This window comes from Equus przewalskii, chromosome 7 (assembly GCF_037783145.1).
Source record: "Equus przewalskii isolate Varuska chromosome 7, EquPr2, whole genome shotgun sequence".
In the NCBI taxonomy this organism is placed as follows: domain Eukaryota; kingdom Metazoa; phylum Chordata; class Mammalia; order Perissodactyla; family Equidae; genus Equus; species Equus przewalskii.
The window spans coordinates 25,717,780-25,740,699 of NC_091837.1; the positions used below are offsets into that span (position 1 = coordinate 25,717,780).

General features: G+C 58.8%; 1 protein-coding gene across 6 annotated transcripts in view; it reads right to left on the reverse strand.

The window, feature by feature from the left end:
• The window catches only part of SCARB1 (scavenger receptor class B member 1), a 71,163-nt gene that overhangs the window by 29,524 nt on the left and 18,719 nt on the right, over positions 1-22,920 (reverse strand). For all 6 annotated transcript variants that reach the window (XM_070629300.1, XM_070629299.1, XM_070629302.1 and 3 more), the window contains exon 2: positions 953-1,110. In XM_070629300.1, the coding sequence (XP_070485401.1) occupies positions 953-1,110 (158 nt within the window). The remainder of the gene's footprint in view (positions 1-952; positions 1,111-22,920) is intronic.

A 22,920-nucleotide genomic window follows, 5' to 3' on the forward strand; every position in this document is an offset into this window, starting at 1 on the left:
TCCATCAGGCCTGCTCACACGTCACCTCCTCAGAGAGGTCCACCCTGGTCACCTCAAACCCCAAGTGCCAACGCCTTCCGCACCCCCGCCCCCCGCGATGCTAACGTAAGATTCCACTTATTCATCTTCATCTTCATCCGACTCCCTCAACCCAGCTGCAAGCACCTCAGTGCTCTCTCTGTCCATTTCGTCCTCTTCTGGGTCCCCTGTGCCTCCAACAGCTGTGGACACCCAGTCGGTGCCCTACAAACATTCGCTGAGTGAATGAGTGAGTGCGTGAGTGAATGCATGCAGCCGACCCCGACTCGGGCACCTGACTCCCACACCTCGACCACATTTGTTGAGTTTCATCCCAGGCCGCCAGGATCCCAGTTGTGCATCTCAAACAGCTGGAACATTCTCTGCCCGTGTCGCCCCCCGGAAAGCCAGGGCGGGGCTGGTCACCCCTCAGAGGGTGTGCAGAGGCCAACGGCTCGGGCGGGGCAGGCAGCCAGGCCCGGGGTCCCCGCACCACGTGATGGGCAAGTCAGTTCCCTCTCTGGGCCCCAATTCCTGCACCTGTAGAAGGGGAGTGAAAACTTGGGGGGGGGGGGTTGCTGTCATAAAGTGAGGTCGGGACACAGCAGGTGCTCAATCAATGTGCTGAATGAATGAATGACCAGGACAGAGCTGTCAGACCCTACAAGGTCTCAGGTCTGGGGAGCAGGCCCCTGCTCGTGTGTGTGTGTGTGTGTGTCTCTGTGACACGCACACACCCGCCTCCCTGATCCATGTCACCCCTGCTCACTGCTCCGGAAAGAACTTCTCCAGCACCATGACCGGCCCGCACGCCTGGCCTGCTTCTGGAGCAATCTCTGGGGCTCAGCACGGCAGCCCCACGCCAGTCTGCTCTAAGACCTTGACCCTGCCAGGGCCACTCACCTGGGGCCCGGGCCCAGGCCCCCGTCCTCACCTGTACACGTAGGGCCCACGCTCCTGCACCTGCGGCTTCCCGCCCTGGAGGACCTCGTTGGGGTTGAGGACGTGGAAGAAGTAGACGGACAGGTAGAAGGGCACGGGGATCTGCTTCCACATGTCGAAGGACAGGCTACTGGGGTCGATGCGCACGTTCTGCGGGGATGGGACACACACGCCCATGAAGGGGGCGACCAGGGCCCACGCCCACCCGTCTCACCACCTGGCTCCAGAATAGCTGCCCAGAGCCGGCCTGCACAGCTGCATCCCACAGGCACAGCGGGGCAGGGGCTCCTTGGCCGGGGGTTTACACACTAAGATTAATAGGTAATCTATCCATGCTGTTATTTTTTAACGTGTTTTAATAACAGTAGCCTGATCAGGGGACCAGGAGGTGGCTGTCACTCAGCCACAGCACAGGGCAGCCTGCAGGAATGTAGGCTCTGTGTGGCCAAATGATCACTTACTCACTCAACAAACATTTGTTGAGCACTGACTACCTGCCGGGCCCTCTTCTAAGAGCTGGTGATTGGAGAGGGAACAAGTCAGACCCAAATGCAGAACTCTGGGGTTTCATCCCAGCGGGGGAAGGGTAGGCGTTACACAATGAGTGTACAATGCCTGCTGGGTGGCAGAGCATAGCGGGAACAAAGCGGGATGGGGAAAAGGGTTGCAATTGTACAGAGTCGTCAGGTAGGCGAGACGGAAGCAAAAACAAAACCCAAACTAAAACAGAAACTAAAGGCACTGAGAAGTGAGGGGACCACATGGATTCAGTGGGGAGCAATTCCACATAGAAGCAACAGCCAGTGCAAAGGCCCTGAGGCAGGGAGGTGCTGAGACAGAGAGTTGAGGGACATCAGGGAGGCCACTGTGGCTGGAGCAGAGCCTGCGAGGGGGAGAGCAGAAGGAGATGAGGACAAGAGCAGTTCTCCATGAAAAGCCAGAAATACAGAAATTTACATGAAATCTCCTGATGTATAAAGCTTGGCAAAAACTTGATTTTCTCAAAAGGCCGAAGAAAACAGGCCCAAAGCCCACTGGGCGAGTCTGTCTGTCAGATACACTGGGCTCTAATCCCTGCTTCACACCTCAGCTCCGCATTTCCCTGTCCCGTGTCACGGGAGGTCCCCCCACTGCCACCCAATCGCCCCCAGACTGGCCTGCCGACACCACTGGCCCCCACACGGCTCATGTTCCCTCCCGGGTCTGGCTGAGTGACAGACCACCGGATGGACGCCGGTGACGCCGAGCTAGGCGGCCGGGGCCCGTGCGTCACCCTCCCTCTCCCTCTGACCAAGACCTTCAGGACAAGGACAGCCACCCACTGTCCCCAGGCAGCCAGAACCAACGGGCAGAGGCTCCAGAGGAGGCAGGAGGCTGCAGCTGGCTGGTGAGGCTGGCCCCACCTCCCCGACCTGCAGACTCCGGAGGCGGCCAGACCCCAGGCCCCCTGGGCCAGTCGATCCCGGCCGAACCTCAGTCTTCCGGTCCGTACAACGGGGCCGGCGGCTCTGCAGCCTCAGCCGTGTCCCATTTGACCGACACGCATTTAAATGAAGAAAAGCAGAATTCACTGCCGAGAATTAGACACTGGGAGATCCACTCTAAAGTCTGAGACTCGCCTTCAGGGGTGACAAGTGTTTACTCATGAACACGTCTTCCCACCGGTTGCGGGAGCCACAAGGATCATTTTATGACCTCGGCCTCCAACATGTGCAAATAAAGTGACTAATAAACACGATGGAGCCAAGCGATAAAAAGCGAGCATCTCGCAGGCGTGCCTGTGCACCCGGTGCTACGCTCGGTCCTTCGCTGAATTATCGCCTCCAGGCCACGACCCTCGGAAGCAGCCACTCTTAGCCTTAGGTTTTTGGGTTCCTCTGTCACTGGTAGTGCAGTCACGATGAGGGCTGAATTCCCCAGCCCCCAGCCCGCCCTGCCCTCCAGCAAGGAGCTCCTCTTCAGTGCTCCCTGGTGGGGAAGGAGGGGGCGCAGTGAGAGGTCACTGTGTGAGGAAACAGGCCACAGGACCCTGGGGCGCCGGCCCGAGTGCTCCGCTCCCCGGTCCCAGGCAGGAAGGGAGCAGGTGTCCAGCCCCAGCTCTGGATGGAGGGCAGCACGGGCCCGGCCCTGGGGCTGGTGGGGAGGAGGTGAGGACAGGAAGCGGCGGCCCGGAGTAGAGCTGTGGGGAGGGGCGGGCCGTCCCAGCTCAGTCCCCACACGTCCAGGGCATCTGGGCAATTCGGGGGCGCTGGGGAGGGGGGCATGGTGGACTGACGGGCCACCCCCAAGCAGAGGCGGCAGCTGCCACTCCTCTCTGGGGTCCTCTCCGGGGTCCTCTCCGGGGTCCTCTCCGGGGTCCTCTCTGGGGTCCCCAGGGCTCACTTCTTCCAGATCCTCCCATGTTTCACGCGCTCTCAGAAATCCAGATCTTTCTATGGAATCTCCCGATTGTTTCAGTATCAACAACTGATTTTTCAAGATCGAACACACCCAGCAGCCAAATCGCGCATCCCAGGCCACGGCTGGCCCGCGGGCCGCCCCTCTGCCAGGCTGCTGCTGCCCTGCACTGGCACCAGCTCCAGAGGGGGTGACCTCTTGTGTTACAGATGGGGAAACTGAGGCCCGGCGAGGTTGTGTGCCTCTCCCCAGGCCCCACAGCGGGTCTGACACCCGAGGCGAGTCCCCCGGCCCCCTCGGCACAGGCGGAGCAAGCGGGATTCAGACCTCAGCCTGGAGGCTGCTGGGGGGCTCATCCAGGATGCAAATCCTCAGATTCTAACAGACCCACAGGGAGGAGCGACGGGGTCAGGGCCGCCGTGCCCTCTCCGCCATCCCCTCACCCACAGGAGAGATGCTCACAGGACTCATGGCTGGGGGGTCCCCGCCGACCCTGCCTCCGCCAGCACACACCAGCAGGAGGAGACGCGACCTCAGTCCCATTGTCCTCCTCGGCGCGTGTGGTGAAACACGCTCGTAAGACCCACCGTCTCAGGGAACTTCTGAGTCTGCGACACAGCGTCAACTACAGACACTGTGGTGTGCGGTGCAGAGTAAACCTCTGCACACGGGCTGGCACAGTTGAAGGCAGACTCTGGGGCCTGTTCATCGTGCACAACTGAAAAAATGACGACAGAAGCGATCATGAACGAAGAGGTGAGGTGGGAGAGAAGTCGGAGGCGGTGGACATGCTTCGTAGGCTGCACTGACGGTGTCAGGAGGCCACGCTCGTCTCCAAACTCATCAAGTCGTAAACATCAAACGTGTCCAGCTGTCTTTATGCCAATCGTACCTCAACAAAATGATTTTCTTAAAATAACGGTTTCCAGTTCCTGCCTCCTTCCCCGGCCCTATTTCTTGGCAAAGGCAGCTGGGCCCGCAGAAGCCTCCAGAATCCCAGGATCCCCTCCTGCTCCCCTCAGCCACTGGTCTGCTCCCCCCGGCTTGGGGATAAATCAGGGCCAGATCAATGGGTCACCAGATAAAGCCACGAGTCTGTCTGTCTCCAACAACAGGGGCTTTGGGGCCCTGGGCTGGTATAGGGTCACGGCCCTGGTCCCCTCTGCATCTCAGTTTCCTCATTCATAGCATGGGCGTGGTGACAGCGCCCACCGCGCAGGGCTGGTGGGGGGATTAAAGGAGCTTGCAGAGGGAAAGCGCCTCGAACAGGGCCTGGCAGGACCCAGGAGTCCAGGCGTCGGCCACACAGTCACCCGGCAGGAATGACCGACCTCAGGTCGGGGACGGACTTTGCTCTGCTCAGACCCAGCAGGAGAGCATTCTTTCGGCCACACCAGACCAGAGGCATCTGACCTGGCAGCTGATTAGATAAGAGTGGTGGCCAAGCTCACGGCCTTTTGCCCAACATAACTGACTCTATCCCCACCCTCTCCCGGGGTCAAAGATCACGGTCGGAAGACAGAGATGGAGAGAGAGGACCAAGGCCATCCCTTGTTGGACACCACTCCCTCTTCCCAAAGAGACCGTGCGAGCCCATTCCTGGACAGTCAGGAAGGCTGCCCGGAAGAGGCGACGTGTGAGCTGGGGACTGAAGAAATGAGTTGGGCTTTGCCGGGAAAAGAAGGTGGGGAGGGCACTCCTGGCAGAGGACCCAGCCGTGCAAAGGCCGGGGAGCCTTTAGGAGCAGGATGGACCTAAACGTCCCTCGAAAACAAATAGGTTTTTAAAACCACCTGAATGGCCATCGACCGGCCAGCGAACTGCGTGTCTCAGCCCCTGGAACAGCACTCGAAACAGGAAGGAACCGACTCCCAACAAAGCACAACAGCGCGTGACACGTTTAAAGGGCCAGACGCAAAAAGCCGCCCGCGCTGTGACTGCATTTATGGGACCCTGAGAAAAGGGGAAACCAGAGAGACAGAAACGAGATGAGTGGGCTCCAGGGGCTGGGGGCGGAGCGGGGACTGACCACAGAAAGGCATCGAGAGACAACCTGGGGGTTACACGTCCCGTATCTTGATTTCAGTGGCCAAACAGGCGAGGTGTTGACATGTGATAAAACTCATCAACTATCCACTAAAAAGGATGAGTGTCTGGATGACCCTCAGAAGTATCAGGCCGACATTTCTGACAGTCGAGGCAGGACTCACGCAGCACACGAGGCCCGGTCGGGAGAGTGCAGCTCAGGGGTTTTTAGTGCATTCACAGAGTTGTGCAGCCGTCACCATCATCGAGTTCCAGAACATTCCATCTCCCAGAACAAGACCCCGTATCCATGAGCAGCCGCTCCCCTCCCCCTGCCTCGCAACCACAGATCTACTTTCTGTCTCCACGGATTTGCCTTTTCTCAGAGAAAGAGACTCATACAGTATGAGTCTGCAAACGTACCCACAATCTCTATTTCTTAAAAACAAGCAGATACAAAAGGCCACATACGGTTTCTTTCACTGAGCATGTTTTCAAGGACCACCCATAACCTTCATCCTTTTTAAGTGGAGTTTGTTGAGTTTTATTAAATGTATACACCTCACCCATATGACAAATGAAATCAAGCAAGGGGACGTTTCCGCCACACCTGCTAAAAAGGACGCCTGTGAGCACACCGTGTGCACGGCAGCCCGATGGGGGAGCAACTCGAGCGTTCGTCTGTGGGTGAACGATGGACACAGTGTCCACATGTTCGATGGCACGTGACTGGGCCTCAGACAGGAAGAGAATCCTGACACAGGCTACCACCTGGCAAACCTGGAGGACAGGATGCTGAATGAAAGGAGCCAGTCACGAAGGACCGATCCCGCGTGAATGACTCACGCGAGAGCCCCGGGGGGGTCATATTCAAGGAGACAGAAAGTAGGATGGTGGGGGCCAGGGGTGGCCGGGGGACGGGGAGTCAGTGTTCCAGGCGACAGTCTCAGGTTTACGATGAGAAGAGCTCCGGAGATGCAGGGCGGTGATGGGTGCACAACAGGGTGAGCATGCTCGATGCTCCTGAACGGTACGCTCAGAAACAGCTGCGGTGGTTTTATGTTATGTGTATTGGACCACAATTTCAACAATTGGAGGAGAAAGATTACGCGTGTGAGTGATATCTCAGTACAACAGTCGGAAACATCGATGAACGTTATTGTGTCTCAGTCACCACGTTAGACATAAACTGATGGTCCAGAACATTCCCAGCGCCTCAGTGCCCCTTGGGCTCCATCCAGCATGTTCCGCTTTGCGTCTGGTTTCTTGGTCTCAAGTAAATGCTTCTGAACTGCGTCCCTTTCTCGCTGGCGACAGACTCTTGTATAAATGCGCCCGCTCGGTTCATCCATTCACCTGTCGACGGACATCCGACGCCTCCGTTCTGAAGAAAGCTGCCAGGGACTCACCAGATTACACTTAAAACGTGTGTGCTGTATCGTCAGTAAACACAGCTCAGTAGGGGTGATTTGAAAAAACAGTAAAACACCCATGACACGCTCTGTTTACTCCTATGGGACAACCTCCGGAATATTCTGGGTTAGAAAGAAAGCAAATAGGTATCATTGCCACCTCTAAAATATGATGCAATCACTTTGAGCGGAAGAAGGCAGGGACCAGAGAAGAGACTGAGGCTCATTTCCGTGAATTCCGGAACAGGCAAGACGAATGTGGAGACAGCGATCAGGGCAGGGTGCCAGGGCGGGGGTGGGGGGCACAAGGCGGTTTCCTGGGGGCTGCAGAGCTTCTGTGCCCTGAGGAGAAGGCAGTGGCCCGGGGCCGGGTGCACTCTGTGCGAACTCAGCGCCCTCCTGACGGGAAAGGCGCCTTCTCAGGTGCAGCTACCCTTCAGCAAAAAGATGCTGGAACCAGAACGGAAAGTTTTACAAATCAAAGATTAACTGCAAATGGGCCCCAAGACTCGAACAGACGTTTCTTCAAAAAAGGCGCACAAATGGCCAACGAGCACACGACCGCCAATCAGAATGACCACGAGATGGTACGCGGATGGTGCGACCAGAAATGGAAAATAAGTGCTGGAGAGATGGGGGGACACTGGACCCTTGTCCGCTGCTGGGGGGACGGCAAACGGGGCGGCCGCCGTGGGGAACGGCCTGGTAACTCTCAAACGCAGAGTTACCGTATGACCCAGGATTCCACTCCCAGGATCAACCCGAAAGAACTGAAAACAGGTCTCCAAAGAAAAATGCGTTCCAGAATGTTCACTAGTGCTGCATAGCTGCACTACACACAGCAGCCATCGCACACGTCCACCAACAGAGGCAAACAAACAAAATGGGGTCCGTCCACACAACCGACTATGATTTGGCCACAAAAGGAGCAAAGCATGGACGCCTGCGACAAGCCGGACGGACCCTGGCGACACTACACGGAGTGAAGGGAGCCAGACACAAAAGGCCACACACCGTGTGATTCCACGGACGGGAAATGTCCAGAATCAGCAAATCCACAGACACAGAAAGCAGCCCGGGGGTTCCCGGGGGAGCTGGGGAGTGACTGACTGCTCAACGGGTCCAGGGTCTCCTCCCGGGGTGACGAAGATGTTCTGGAACCAGATAGCGGTGATGACTGCACAACATTGTGAATGTACAAAACGCCACTCAATTGTACACTTCTAAATGGTTTAAACGCTGAGGTTTAGGTTAAGCAAATCTTACCACAGTGTTTTTAAAAAGATGAACCACATAAGGAGATCTGATCGGTGGTTACCTGGGAAAAGGGGGGGTGGGGGGAGGGCACAAAGGGTGAAGTGGTGTGCCCACAACATGACTAACAAAAATGTACAACTGAAATCTCACAAGGTTGTAATCTATCATAACATTAATAAAAAAAAAAAAAAGATGAACTCCAAATTAAAATGACATATTTCCCAAAAGACAGACACACAGATTAAGCTACCTAAGAAAACCAAATGTGGGCAAAGATGTGGGAAACGAAGATGCCGTTGGTGGCCGAGAGGAGCCCCCGGGAAGCGGGGAGAACAGGAGCTCGGCCGATGGCTCCATGGTGCCCTGCTCGGCACAGGGCACACAGCACCAGCTTTCGGGGTTGCTGGCCCCCTGGGACCGCCACCTGCACACCTGGAGCGACTGGAACAGAAGCCTCGTGAAGAACACCCTCCTGCAGCCATCATCTAAGCCCCAACTAGACCAGCTCCTGCTCTGAGGCCCTATTCTCTTCCATCCTGCTTTAAAATGCTGGTCCCCACTCACCCCGATCATCTCGCCACCACCACCGGGTCACACCCCACAGATTGGAAACTCTGCCCTAGAGATATTCCACGTGCGTGTAACAGGGCCACAGAACTGTCAAGTCTCGAAAAAGAACAGACAGACCAGCAGGTCCTCAGCCACAGATAAACTGGGCTTCCCACACACCACAGCAGGCAGATGTGAACGGGCCAGATCGACCTGGATACGTCTGAAAGCAGAATCTTGAGTGGAAAAAGGTAAGCTGCAGAAAGATACAGTCCATATTGGCCTCTTTACGTGAATTTTCAAACAAATAAAATAATGTCTAACATTTTATTTTTTGAAAATAAAATTAATACAAAAGCTGCCCTCTCAATATTGGCCTGCGAGTCCCTCCATCTGGTCTCGCCCCTGTGGCCTCTCCAGGTCCCACATCCCGTCGTTTTCTCTATCACTCACTCAGCCCAGCCATGCTGGCCTCCTTGCTGTCCTTGGCATGGGCAGGCACACTCCTGCCCCAGGGCCTTTGCACGGGCTGTTCTCTCTGTCTTCAGTGTTCTTCCCGGGGTAGCCACGTGGTCAAATCTCTCACCCTTCTAATCTTTGCTCCTTTGCCCCCTGCTCAGGAAGACCCACCCTACCCACTCCCAAATTCCTGAACTCCCTTATCCTGCTCTGATTTTTCCACGGTCCTTGTCATCTTCCAGCAAACATTACAACTGATTTATCACATCTACTGTCCTTCGTCTGCCTCCCTGCCAGCTCACACCCACAAGGACAGTATCCTCATCTGCCCTCTTGGCGCGTGCACCCTCAGGGCTCGGTGCCCAGCAGGCACTCAGCAAACGCTTCCCGAGGGGACGAGCGACGTGAGCTCTGGAACAAACACGGTCAATGCGGCAGCGTCCAGGGACAGGTCGTCTGCCTCCTCCTTGGCGTGGGTGTTCAACAGCTCGTCCTCGGGAGTGAGTTTCTTTAGCGACACGGAGACCCTGGCCTGTCTGGCGCCCAGCTGGGCCAGGCAGCCGCTCGGTGGATGTGTGACGGCAAAAATGAAAACTTCATACACATTCACTTTTGGCCATTCGCCTATGCTTCAGTTAAGTAAGTCTTTAAAATTACAACTTCAACAAAATTTTCTGGCTTAGGGAGTCGCAGCCTCAGGACGGAGCGAAACACGAATGCCAAGGCTCAGGGCACCCTCCCGCCCGACGGTGGTCTCAGCAGCGCCTCCTCCGCCAGCCCCGATCTCCAGTCCAGGCAGGGAGGCGAGGAGGCCAGACACGGCCCAGGGAGGGCGGAGGGCACCCCGAGGCCCGAGGATCGGGGCCAACCCTGCACTGCCCAGGGAGGCCCGAGGAAGGCAGGGGACAGGCAGGCCCCACTTGGCTGTCCTGCCGGGGCACTGAGGCCAGCAGCAGGCGTCCGCACATGCCTGCAGAGCAGAGGAGCGGGCAGCGGCCGAGAGGAGCCTCGACCCCCCGGGCCTCCCCCTCCCCTCAGCCGCCAGCAGACAGAGCAGAGGCCAGAGAGCATCTTCGCTGGGTCCCGGGGTCCCCAGGGCCAGGGAGTCCAGGCGCCCCCTGCCACCCTGACACCTGGCCCGGTTCCCCGGCACCGAGGGTCCGTGCTGGGCTCCTGGGGCTGCCCGACAAAGTCTGTCCTCTCCCAGCTCCGGAGCCCGAGGTCTGAAACCCAGCTGGCGGCAGGGCCGTGCTCCCTGTGCAGGCCCGGAGGAGGGTCCCGACTCGGCTGTTCCGGCTCCCGGCTCCCGGGAGCTGCTGGCGTTCCTCGGCTTGAATGCATCCCCCCAACCTCTGCCTCCAGGGTCACGTCGCCCCCTCTCTGCGCGTCCTCTTATCTTAGAAGGACGTTCTTGTGGACTCAGGGCCCATCTGATCCTCGCCTTAATCACGTCTGCAAAGACCCTGCGTCCAAATAAGGTCACGTTCACAGTCGACAGGGGCGAGCATTGGGACATAGCTCTTGGGGGGCACTGCTCAGTCCAGTGCCGGGGCCAAGGCCTGGCAAAGCTAGGCTACCAGGGTGTCACCCAAACCCACAACTGGCCAGGTTGGCATCCAGCCCAGGCGCCCAGGGCTCCTTCTCCCTCCCCTGACGCCAAAAAGAATGGAGAGGCATCTGGCCGCGCGGGTGGGGACTCCCCTTCCCACTCCCCCCCCCCCCGGGGCCCTCGATGCTGCCCAGGCTCGCGGCCGGGCAGGGAGAACAGAACGGCCTCGGGGCTCCCAGACCATCGCAGAAGACGCACAGGGCACCCCAAGCCCCCACCGCATCCCGAGCCCTTACTGGGCACACGCCGAGAGCCCGCAGCATCCCGGGCGTGGGGTCACAGCAGAGGACAGACCACAAGTCCCTGCCCTGGGGAGGGGACAGCCCCAGCAAGGAGGCCCAGGGGCATCAGATAAACCCACACTGGAGAAAACTTGAAGCCCTGGGGCGCGTGAGAGAGAGGAGAGCCAGGTGGACAGTGACAGTGACAGGTCATGTCAGACGGGGCAGCCCAGAAAGGGCTCTCTGGGGAGGTGACATTCGAGCCGAGACTGGAGGAGTGGAGACCGTCCCTAGGAGTGACTGCCACGTGGAGAAGAACATTGATTAAAGTCTCCTCCGTCGGCTCTTCCAGACGAATACGGCGTCCAGCAGTAAAGTCTCTATTTCTCACTCAATCGACACGCACGTGTCCCTGCCTCTGTGAGAGAAGCCAGGGGGAGACCCCCAAAGCGGGACACCCTTGGGGCCCAGAAACCTCCCTTCCATGGGAGTGGGCAGCGGCTGGAGCCCCCAGGCCCAGGCCCGGCTCTGCAATGGCACAGCAGCCGCCGCCCCGGGGGGCCCCACAGTAACTGAAACGTCGAGAGTCCCCAGGGAGCCGGCCCGGGTGTCACCCCCAGGCCGACTGCAGGGACTTCAGAAAAAGAAGCACAAGGACACAAGTCTGCTCGTTGACGTGTTTCATATTGATCACATGCTGAGGCCACGACACCGTGGGTGTTTTGGGCGAAGTAAGAGCGACCGCTAACACCAATGTCACCTGTTCCTTATTCCTCTTTGTGCCGTGGCTGCCGGAAAATTTCAGATGGCCCGAGCGGCTCGCACTGGTGGCTCGCGCTGGATTTCTACAGGCAGCGCTGGTGAGCACAGAGCGGACTGGGCCCCACCTCCATGGCTTCCTAGCTGTGTGGCCTCAGGCGAGAGGCTTCCCTCTCTGTGCCTCAGTTCCCCCATCTGTAAAATGGGAGTATAACAGCCCCTACTTGGCAGGGCCATGGATGAGACTCAAGAGATGGGGCACAAGACTGCACACAGTAGGTGCTTACTATGAAGGAGCTGTAACTATCACTACAATTATGGCTCTCGACCACCCCTGCACTCGGCATTCAAGGCCTCACCTCAATTCTCCCAAGCGAACGCCTCATGTTCTCCCACACGAGTCCACCCTGGGGAGGCGGATCAGCTCAAGGCCTCTCACGGTGCTCTCCCCTGCTCCCAGGATGCCCCTGACCTCCAAACCCAAAAGCCCACTCCCCGGGGGCCACCTCCTCCAGGAAGCCTTCAGGAACTACCTAAAACGAGCCTGCCCGGATCTAATCAGGACCTGGTCCATTCTGCGCACAACCACCCACCCTGTGCTAGATGCTGTGCGAGGAATTTAAAGACGCAAAGATGAACCAGACGGGGCGCCTGGCCCTGAGAGGCCAGGGGTGAAGAGGCAACAGCAGCATCATGTCAACCACATGGCACCGCTCAGGTAACAACGCACTTCTGCCTGCTTCACCCCTCAAACTCTCGAAGCCCATGTCACAGGTGGACACTGAGGCTGCAAGGCCGGCCGTCTCCCAGGGCACAGGCGCGGGGGGAGCCCGGGCGCGGGGCCGGCGCCCACATGCGGGCCTGTGTGTCCACGCTTCTCCGCCAGGCCGTCCCCCCCGGGCTGCAGCGCACGGGGCTTCACCCCTAACCGTGAACCTGACGGGCCACGGAACTGCAAAACCTAGTCCCTCCCCAGTGACAGCAAGAAACAGGCTCTGGGGACACAGCTCTGACCACACGAGCCAGGAGGCCACTCGCCCACGAGACCCAGTTCTGGGACAGGCCCAGACCCCGCCCGCTCGGCCCCCGAACCCAAGGGCTCCAGAGGCGCCCCCAGCCCCAGGGGCCCTGGACACGGTCGGCCGGCAGCACGGGCCGCTCTGGCCTCGGGAACACCATGCCCTCCGCTAATGTCCCAGCTGCTTTTGACTTGAAAGGTACTAAGTACAAAAGAGGAGCTTTTTATAGGAAACGCCGGCCCGTTGCTAAGACGACGGGTGAGCAGCTTCAGCGACAAAGCTGAGTCATCCTTGACTCCTCCGTTCCCCTCCCGCCCAGCACCCATCCCACAGCAAGGTTGTGGCTGCTCTCTCTCCAAACCTCCCCTGAAATCCACCCGCTTCTGTCCACACCGCCCCCCCGCCGGCCCCACCATCGCTTGACTGGAGCAATGCAGTAGCCTCTTGGCTGGTTTTCCGACTTCTGCCCCTGGTCTATTCACGCCACAGAATCAGTTACCCTTTTAGAAGATAAGTTGGATCATGTCATCCCCTGCTCAAACACCTCCCACGGCTCCCTACCTATCTCGGAATAAAGTCCAAACTCCTGACAGTGACCTACGAGGTCCTGAGTGATCTGGCTTCCTGGAGGCACTTCCATCACACCCCCCTTTACTGTCGGCCTCACTCACTCTGTTCCAGCCTTGTTGACCTTGCTGTTCCTGCACCCACCAGGCAAGTTTCTGCCACAGAGCCTTTTACTGCTCACTCCTCCAGGGGCACTCTCCCTGCCCCCCGACCCGATGCCTCACTTCTCAAGCCTAAAGTCACCTTCTTTGTGAGACATTCCCTGAACAGCCTTCATTCCCTCAACAATACTCACTGAGTCCCCACTACACGTCAGGCTCTGGTCTAGGTCTGGGGACTAGAGCAGTGAACAAAATGGACAAAAAGAGCCTCCTTTCTAAAGCAGCCCTCCTCCATCGCATTCTGTCCACCACCCTGTGTGTCTTCCTGCCATTACCACCATCAGAAATTCCTCTGTCTCTGTTGACAAGCCCCCCTTCCTGCTGCCTGGACTACAGTCATGATGGATGGAGTCAGAGCAGCCACTTTGGATCACGAGGCAGCCTTGAAAATGGAAGCCACGCACCAAGGATGGTGGAGCAGGAAGATAGGAGACTAGACCCCTGTGACTTCATGGAGCCACCCCACCCATGCTGCCCAGCCCAGTCATCAGAGAAATGTCCACTAAACCCACAATGAGCTCCTACACCATACACCAGAATGGCTGACACGAAAAAGACTGACAATAACAAATATTGGCAAGGATGCGGAGCAACCAGAACGCTCACACACTGGTGGTAGAAGGATAATTTGGGATAATCATGATGGAAAACACTTTGGCATCCTTGGCTAAAGCTGAACATACATTTACCCTGCAAGGCAGCAATCCCACTGCCAGCGTGCACCCCAGAGAAATGAAACATACACCACACGGAGATGGTCCACGACCGCTCAGGCAGCTCGCCTCATAACAGCCCAAACTGGGAACAACACAAAGGGCCACAAACAGTGCGTGGATGACAAACGGTGGCACAGTCCTACAACCAGCCACCACCCACCAAGAAAGGGATGCACGAGGACACCCACAGTGACACAGAGGAGCCGACGAGCACGACGTTGACAGAAGCAGCTCAACATACGGGAGAACCTGCCAGTGCACCCACTGAGGTCACTGTCCTGGAATGGGCTGACCAATCCTTGGGACAGAGGGGCAGTGGGCCACAGGGGGTTGCCGAGAGGGCAGGGGAGTCCCCCCACGATCCAGGTGGCTGCGGCCAGCGTGCACACCTACACAGATACTCAGCGACCTCGAACCTGAGCCTGGGCGCTTCCCTATATGGGGGTTACATTTCGGGTTTTAAAAAGAAAAAATGAGAGAAAAATTGTTTACTACGGCGGTGGGTGCTCTTAAGGTGTTGGGCACATGCTGGGGGTACCTTGGCCCCCAAGGGCCCAACAAGGCTGCCAGGCCCCATCAACCTGACTTCTCTCCACCTGCCCCCGAGAGACCTGCGGGGTCACGGCTGGGGGCCCAGGAGCCCCAACACCAGCAGAGGGACCCCGACCCCACGGCCCCGACCCCCTGCCCCCTCAGTTCCGGCCCTCCCCCTCCTCCTAGGCAGGGGCCCCACACAACTTCTGTGCCTCGGTTTCCTCATCTGTGAAAAGGGACTAGAAACAGGACGACCTCGACGGTGACGGCATGCTGACACAAGGGGACGAGCCGGCCCTTTGCCTCTGTGCCCTCCCCCCAAACCCAGAGCCCCAGGCTCGCCGTGAGAAACCCGTCGGAGCAGCCCCAACAGAGGGGCACCTGCGAAACCCGGTCAGGGCCCCTCAAAGCTGTCCAGTCACCAAACCAAGGAAAGTCTGAGAAACCGCCACAGCGAGGAGCCTCCGGAGGCAGGACTGCCCGCGACGTGGTGTCCTGGACGGGCCGGGACAGAAAACGGATATGAAGTCACAACGAAGGAGGCGGGACAGTGTGGGACTGGCTCACGCTAACGTGTCAACTCTGGTTCGTCCCCCGTAAGCAACGTGCCGCAAGCACCACAGATGTGAACAGGGAAGCGGGGTGCAGGGTCGCGAACACCCCGTAACGGCCCCCCAACGTGTCTGTGAATCTAAAACTGCTCTAAAACACAAACTCACTCACAGCCAACAGGACCCAGCCCGGCGGCTCCTGTGGGCTCAGATCCGCGTGGGACCCGGTCCCAGGAGAGCCGGAGGCCAAAGGAAAACGTGCGCCCAGAGCTTTTGCAAGCATCAGAGCCGCTGAAACAACACTGACATTTTCAAAAGCAGGTCTATTCAAACATACAAGAGTGTTTCAAGCTGAAGTATTTTACTTAAACCAAAACCAGACTCTGGTAGAATTTTACTTCCGTAGCTTTAATGGAACAAAACTCACTGTTTGACTTTCCTATTGACTGCACACAAATTACCAAAAGCTCACTGGCTGAAAATAGCACAGATTTGGTATCTGGGAGCTTTGGAGGTCAGAGGTCGAAAAGGGGTCTCACCACAAGATGGAGGTAAAATCGAGGCGTCAGCCCCCGGGGAGAATCCATTCACCAGCTTTTCCAGCTTCCAGAAGCCACCTGCCCTCCTTGGCCCAGCCCCTCATCCCTCCGACCCCGCTTTCATCGCCTCATCCTCGCTCACCTGTCTGCCTCTTACAAGGCCCCTGGAGACGTCCACGCACATAACCCAGGACAACCTCCCCATCTCAAGCTCCTTCATTTAACCACATCTGCAAAATCTCTCTCGTCTCGTGAGGTGGCACGTCCACAGGTCGCAGGATTAGGACGTGGACATCTTTGGGGGCCACTGTCCTGCCTCCCACGCCCGCTCAGGGAATGTGGGGCTTCCTCCCGCAGCCCCCTCCACACCTGGGAACCCCCAGCACCGGGGCGGGGTGACGCCTGTCCCCCACGCACCCCTGGCTCTCCTGAGTGCTCCCGTCTGCAGCCAGCAGGCAGGGCCCCGGCCAGACAAGGTGGGCCAGGTCGCTGCACGGGACGCCCACCATCCCCTCGCAGTGAAGCCCCCTTGATCTGCAGCCTGAGCCCCTTGAAGAAACACAGGGCAGAACACACTCTGGTGGCTTCTTTCAAGTGGCGCCGTGGGGGCCTTCGTTCTCCCGCCGGGATCTGCAGAGCAAGCCCCTTCCACTGCCCCGGCTCCAGACTCCTGAGACCAAAGGACAGCCTGGCTGGATGGTGACACACGGTATCAGAATGCGAACTGAGGCACGTCCCAGAAAGACCTCAGCTGCTGCATCCTCAGCCGGGCACACGAGGGGCGCCGAGGGGCCCTGGACGGGGGCCACCCCCATCCTGGGGCGCATAAGAATCGGGGGTCTCGCCAAAGCAGGCCTCTAAAAGCCACCAGGTTCCCACGGGACAGGTGGGGAGAGAAGAGGCCAGAGGTCAGAGCACCTTGAGGGTCCCAGGGGGCCCAGGAACTTCCTGGCCGGGCAGGGACCAACCGACCACGGAGCCACACCCCCGCAGCCCCCCAAAAGGGACCCAACGGCAAGGGGCAGAGGCCCCCGGGGGGAGGCCCGGGGGATTTCCAAACAGCGGAGCCGGTTCCTCATTTCAGAGGCTCACGCTGGACCTGGGGGCACGCTCGGGTGGGCGACAGTTCCGCGGCACAGTGGGGGCAGGGGGTCTGGGCTTTGTGTCACTTTGTGTGACTGTGCCGGGCACCCGTTGGAGCAGTGGCTCTCCAAGAGCGGGCCCCCATCAGCAGCAGCTGCGTCACCTGGGAACTTGACAGAAATGCAGGCCCTCGGGCCCCATGGCCGCCCCGCCGACTCAGATGCCGGGCTGGGGCCGGGCCGTGTGTCTGGACGGGGCTGCAGAGGACTCGGCCCCACGCCAGGCAGAGAGTCACCGGCTAGAGAAGATGACCGATGTCAGACGTGAGCTCCAGGAGAACCGGGCAGGGAGCCGGGTGGGGGGCGCAGGGCGGCCTGGAGGCTGCACGACCACGTCTGTCGAAGCAGAGGAGGGGCGCACGGCAGCAAGACACTCTCTCTGCTTCTATGTATATTTGAAATCTTTCATGAGGAGTTTTTTAAAATCACTTAAAATTCATTACACCCTTCCGCACGTACACAAAAACACACAGATGGGTCTTCTCCCCGACTCTACGAGCTGTCAGTCCATGGGCCAGATTTGGCCAGTGGATGAGTTTTGGATCACGTGGTATTTCAAAATACTTGAATTGGTTGACAATATCTTAAAAACAGCACATAAATTCTGGATTTCTGGCTTCTGAAAAACTGGGAGATGTGGCAGCACTGGGCCTGCACCCCCACATGGCCGCAGCCTGCTGGAGCCAAGTGGCAGCTGCTCCTCACAGAGGGTCCACTCCCCAGCTTGCCACAGGCCCCACCACTCCCTATCACCTCACACCAGGATGCTTCACTCACAGCCCTGACGGACATCTGAGTTTGTGATCCCTGTCCTACAGTAACACAGGGTGACGACCCAGCATTCATTCATTCATTCGTTTGTTCGTTCCAACCTCGCCTGAGCATCTAATATGCTCCAGGCTGGTGCTTCATGCTACGGGGGGCAATCAATTAAAGAGAAGCAGGGCAGGAAGTGGGAAGAGGACACGTTACTCACAAATGACTCAGACACCCAACAGGAAGAGAGCAGGGCATCAAACGTGTTTATTGGCATACCTTGGCCAGCAATGAAACACTCGCACAGCTGGCAGGAGCACGTGTGGTGCAACCACTTTGGAATATTCTTGGGCAAGATCGACTAAAGCAGAGCCCGACGTCCAGCAAGCCCCTTCTTGGCGTCACCCAGGAGAAATGGAGACACACGTCCCCTCGAAGGCTTGTAGACAAATGTTCCTAGCAGCTTTCCTCCCGACAGCGCCACCCGGAAACCACCCAAACCCGAGCCCGGGCCAGGCACACGCACGGCACAAGCACGGCGGCACGGAAGAGCCCCACAGGTGACGGGGCGGACCTCAGAGCCTCACGTGGAGCAAGAGAAGCCCGACCAGAGGACGTGTCGCGTGACCGTCCTGGTAAAACCTTGCTCCGCTGTCAGAAGCCGGGGGGCAGTTACCTCGCAGCTGGGTGTCCCCTGGAGGGGAGCGCGAGGGGATGCTGCTGGCGTGCTGCTCGCTGGGGTGTGCTCAGCTGTGCAATTCCACGTGCCCGATACACAGGTGGCTAACGTCAACGACGACAGGCAGCATTTGCTGGGGGCCAGGCCTTCTGTCTGACGCACAGGTGGCAGACAGTGCTGCCACACACCGGAAGGCCACCTCTATCCCCTCACCCTGCTCAGAGAACCCTAACTTGCTTCTAGTATTGGGCAGAAAGCCCTAATCTCAGGGAAGGTGGGCCCAGCTCCAGTCCAGGCCCATGACCCTGTTCTAGCTAACGTGAAAGGAAGGGAAGCCTGTTGGGAGCATCTGAGAAAACACTCCTCTTCCAACAAAAGAGGAAGAACTGAACAGAGCCCTCCCATTGCACCATCCCTCCTTTGGGCTTTGAATGATGTGTGTGACAGCATGATGTCCAGTGCTGTGGCAGCCATCGCGAGACCATGAGGGCAAGGCTAAGAGAGTCGCATAGACACTGACCCAGTGCCCTGACATTATCGAACTCCTGAACAAATCTGGAAACGCTTATCACCTCCAGTCTCTTACGGAGCACGACAATAAACATCTTGATTACACCAGCCACTCGGAAGCAGGTTTCATGTTGTTTGCAGCCCAAAACATCCCATCTGAAGCAATGCTTTCTTTCACTTGAACCCGACCACTGGTCTGTGAGGTAGGTATCACTATTCGCTCTGTCTTATAGATGAGGAAACTGAGTCATAGTGAGATTTAACCACTTATTGCCCCAAGGCACAAACCTAGCAGTTGCAGAGGGTCAGCAACTCTGGTCTTCCCCAAAGTCTGGGCTCTGACCACTGCACTCTCCTGCCCGGGAAAGGTAGCCACAGGTATGGCCACAGTCTCCACCAGGGCTGACTCCAGCGCCACCTCCTCCACAGAAGTCAGGAGGAGGATAACTCTTCCTGCTGACGCCTCCACTTCACTCCAGGAATAAAGCTGGCTCTTTTCAAGCAAGAACGGGTTCGCAAACTGTAGCCCACGGGCCACATCAGGCCTCATGGCTGTTTCCATTCATTCCAGATGCTAACAGTGCTTTTACATTTTAAAATGTTTGAAAAAAGTCAACAGAATCCCATTTCATGACACGTGAGAGTTCGATAGGAGCCACGTCTCGGTGTCCGTCTTAAAGCCGTGCTGGCTCGGCCACGCCCACTCTCGGCCGCTGGGGCGGCTCTGGCTCTGGCAGAGGTGAGCCAAAACCTTCACTCTGCCCCTTTACAGACCCGTGTCCGCCACCCCATCCTCCCCGCCCGGTCCCCTGATGCGCCACACGGAGACCCTCCTCCTCCCGCCCGGTGGCAGAGCAGAGGATGAAAGGACCCAGGACACGGGCACCCGGTGTGCACGTGCCGCGAGGACCGTCGTAAGGAGCCGCCCCCGCCGCCCTGGCCCCGCGGTGAGAAGGCCCCGCGGAGCCGGCCCAGGGCTCGTCCACCAGGACCCGGAGGAGACGAGGCTGGGGCTGCCACCCTCAGAGGCTCATCTCCACGAAGCTCGGCGGATGATCACCTCACCGTGGCCGGCGGGCCCCCATCAGCAAACCCAATCCAAGACGGGGCACACCAACACCCCCTCAAATTAGACCCCACAGCGGTTTTTTTAAATTGTAGTAAAACACACATAACATAAAGTTTGCCCTCCTCACCATTTCTGGGTGCGCAGTCCGGGGGCGCTCAGTACACTCACGTTGCGCCACCGTCTCCACCGGCCCCTCCAGAACGTTTCCATCTTGCACAATAGAAACTCTGCCCCATTACCACCACCTCCCCCCGTTCCCTGGCCCCTGCATCCCACTCTCTGTCTCTATGGATGGGCCTCCTCTGGGGACGTCGTGGGAGTGGAATCACTCAGTGTCTGTCCCTGCGTGACCGGCTTCTTTCGCTCAGCACAGTGTCCTCCAGGCTCACCCATGCCACGGGCTGCACCAAGACCAGCTCCCTCTTTCGGGCTGAATCACATTCAGCGTCTGGAGGGGCCTCCATCCGTGGAGGGACGTCTGGGTTGCGTCACGCCTCGGCCCTGTGAATAACGCTGCCACGCACATGGGGGCACAACGTGGCCTCGAGTCCCCGCATCCCGTTCTTTGGGGACGTCCCCAGAAGCAGAATTGCTGGGTCACACGGTGACTCTGTACGGCTTTCTGAGGAACCACCAGCCCGTCTCCCACGGCGGCTGCACCCGGGCACGTTCCCGCCGGCGGCTGCAGGGGCCCCCTCCTCCACCTGCTCGCGGATCCTTGTTCATTTTGGGACGGCGGCCGTCCTGACGCGCGAGGCGGCTTTGATCTGTTTCTCTGAGGATGAGTTGAGCGTCTTTTCGTGTGCCTGGGGGTCACTTGCGTATCTTCTTTGGAGAAATCCATGCTAAGGCCTTGACCCATTTTGTAACCGGGCTCTTTGGGTTTTTTGTGGTTGACCCAGAACTCGAGACCAGAGTGAAGGCCCCCACTCTCCACCTGCTCGTGACCGACTCCCAACCTTCTCATCTTGGAAAACAGCCCCACCATCGAGTCCCGCGCGGAAGCCAAGAGCCATAGCACCTCCCTCCTCCCCGCACGCCCAGCTCCGTCCATCGGCACGTCCTGTTGACTCTCCCTGAGAAAGAAACCTCAAATCTGCTCCCTCCTTGCAATGTCACTGCCCCCACGCTGCCCCGACCCACCGCCCTCCCTGCCTCCACCCCGAGCCCCCAACTCTCCCTCCTCCCCAGGGCAGCCGGAGGGCTCTGTGAGACACCAATCAGGTCAGGGTTCCCCTGCTCCAATGGCGTCCCCGGGCACTGAAAACCAAACCCCAACTCCCCACCGCGTCCGACAAGGCCCCAGCCCGCCCCTCCGCCCTCACCGCCCCCTCCCAGTCACCTCTCCCACCCCACGGCCGGTTCCCTCTCCTCCAATGCCGTAAGCCACTTCCCCTTCCAGGCCTTTGCACCTGCTGTGCCCTCGGCCTGGCATGCCGCTCCTATGCCTGACTCCCCCTCAGAGACGCCCTCCCAACCCCTCACCCAAAAGAGACCCACCCCCCCAGTCCCTGATGCCAGCCCGCCTGCACGCCCCCTCCGGAGTTCTCACAGCAAGCCCTCAGAGGCTTCCGTGTGTGTCTTTATTTGCTGGTTCACGGCCGCCCCCCTTGCTGCAATGTCAGTGGCCCAGAGTAGCACGCGGTCTGGAGCCCACGACGGGAGCTTCCACGCCTGACAACGCCCTGCACACAGCAGGCGCTCGGTGAACACGCGTGGAGGGACATGAGCGACCTTCCCCCATCACTCGGGGCTCGAGGGCCCCTCCTTCGCGGGGCGCCCGGCCCCCGTCCTGCCCACACCCCTCGGCTGACCATCACCAGGGCTGCCCGGAGCCAACTCCCCGAAAGGGCTTGTCCCGCCCGTCAGTGGGAGCGCCCACAGAGAAAGCTGGGGCTGAATGCAACGCGTCACTCCCGGCCTGGAGCCAAGGACTCTGGGTTGACGCAAGCTCCTGTCCACGTGCTGTGACCCCTGGAGCTTTCGTGCCTGTCGCGGGTCCACCAGACCCCAAGCTCCAAGAGCCTCAGAAAAGTCAGAGATGCTGCAAAAATGCAAGGCTGCTGTTGTCACATCCAAAACCACTAGGAGGGTTCAAAGACCTCCCCCCACACCCCTGGGGTCAAAGGACATCTCAAACCTCAGCTGACCTGTCCCAGCCCCCCCGGCCAGTCTCCCTCCCTGCCAAGGTCACGGGTGGCCCTGGCTGCTTGACAGCACTTATCTGAGCTCACGGCCACACAGCACGGCGGCCGGACCCCGAGGGAGCGTGGAGGTCAGTGACGGCAGTCCCTGCGGCTCATGGGAGAGGATACCAAGGCACAGCCACCCTGCCCCCCACAGCCACCTCCACTCCCACCTCCCCGGGGCCTCGCTGGGGTTGCTGCCGTCCTGTTCCAGGTGGCCAGACGGACATGGCCTTCATCGCCACCCCTGCCCCCCCGTCCCCGCGGCCCCAGCAGGAGCCGCAACGCTCGAAGTACAGTGCTCACTGAGTCCTCGAGACAGCTCCACAAGGTGGACGCTAACGTCATCCCACCTTACAGATGGGGAGACTGAGGCAGGCTCGGGGAGGCTGGGTCACTGCCTAAGTCTGGCTAGAAATGAGGGCCATTTCCTTAACCCCCTCCCTGTACTGCCACCTACACTAATAATTAATAAATATTTTTGAGTTCTTCTCACTGTTCCCTCACTTGGCCAGGAAGAAAGAACAAACGCCACCCCAGATGAAGAAACGGAGGCAAGAGGTTTACGACGGGCCTGAGGCCTTAAGCCGTGTCGGAATCCAGAAGGGCGCCCCACCGCCCACGTCTCCTCTGACCTCGTCATCACCCAGACCCCAGACAGCCTCCGTGAACCAACAGAACTTATTCCAGAAACGGACAGGTCATCAAAGCAACAACGTCAGCCGGCCGACCCCTCGCGGCCCAGGCGGCGCCCGTTCTCCTCCCACACGTACCCCATTCACCCCTCGCAGCAACGGCAGGAAGCCCACGGCTGGCGCTCGCCCCATTGGACAGATTACGACA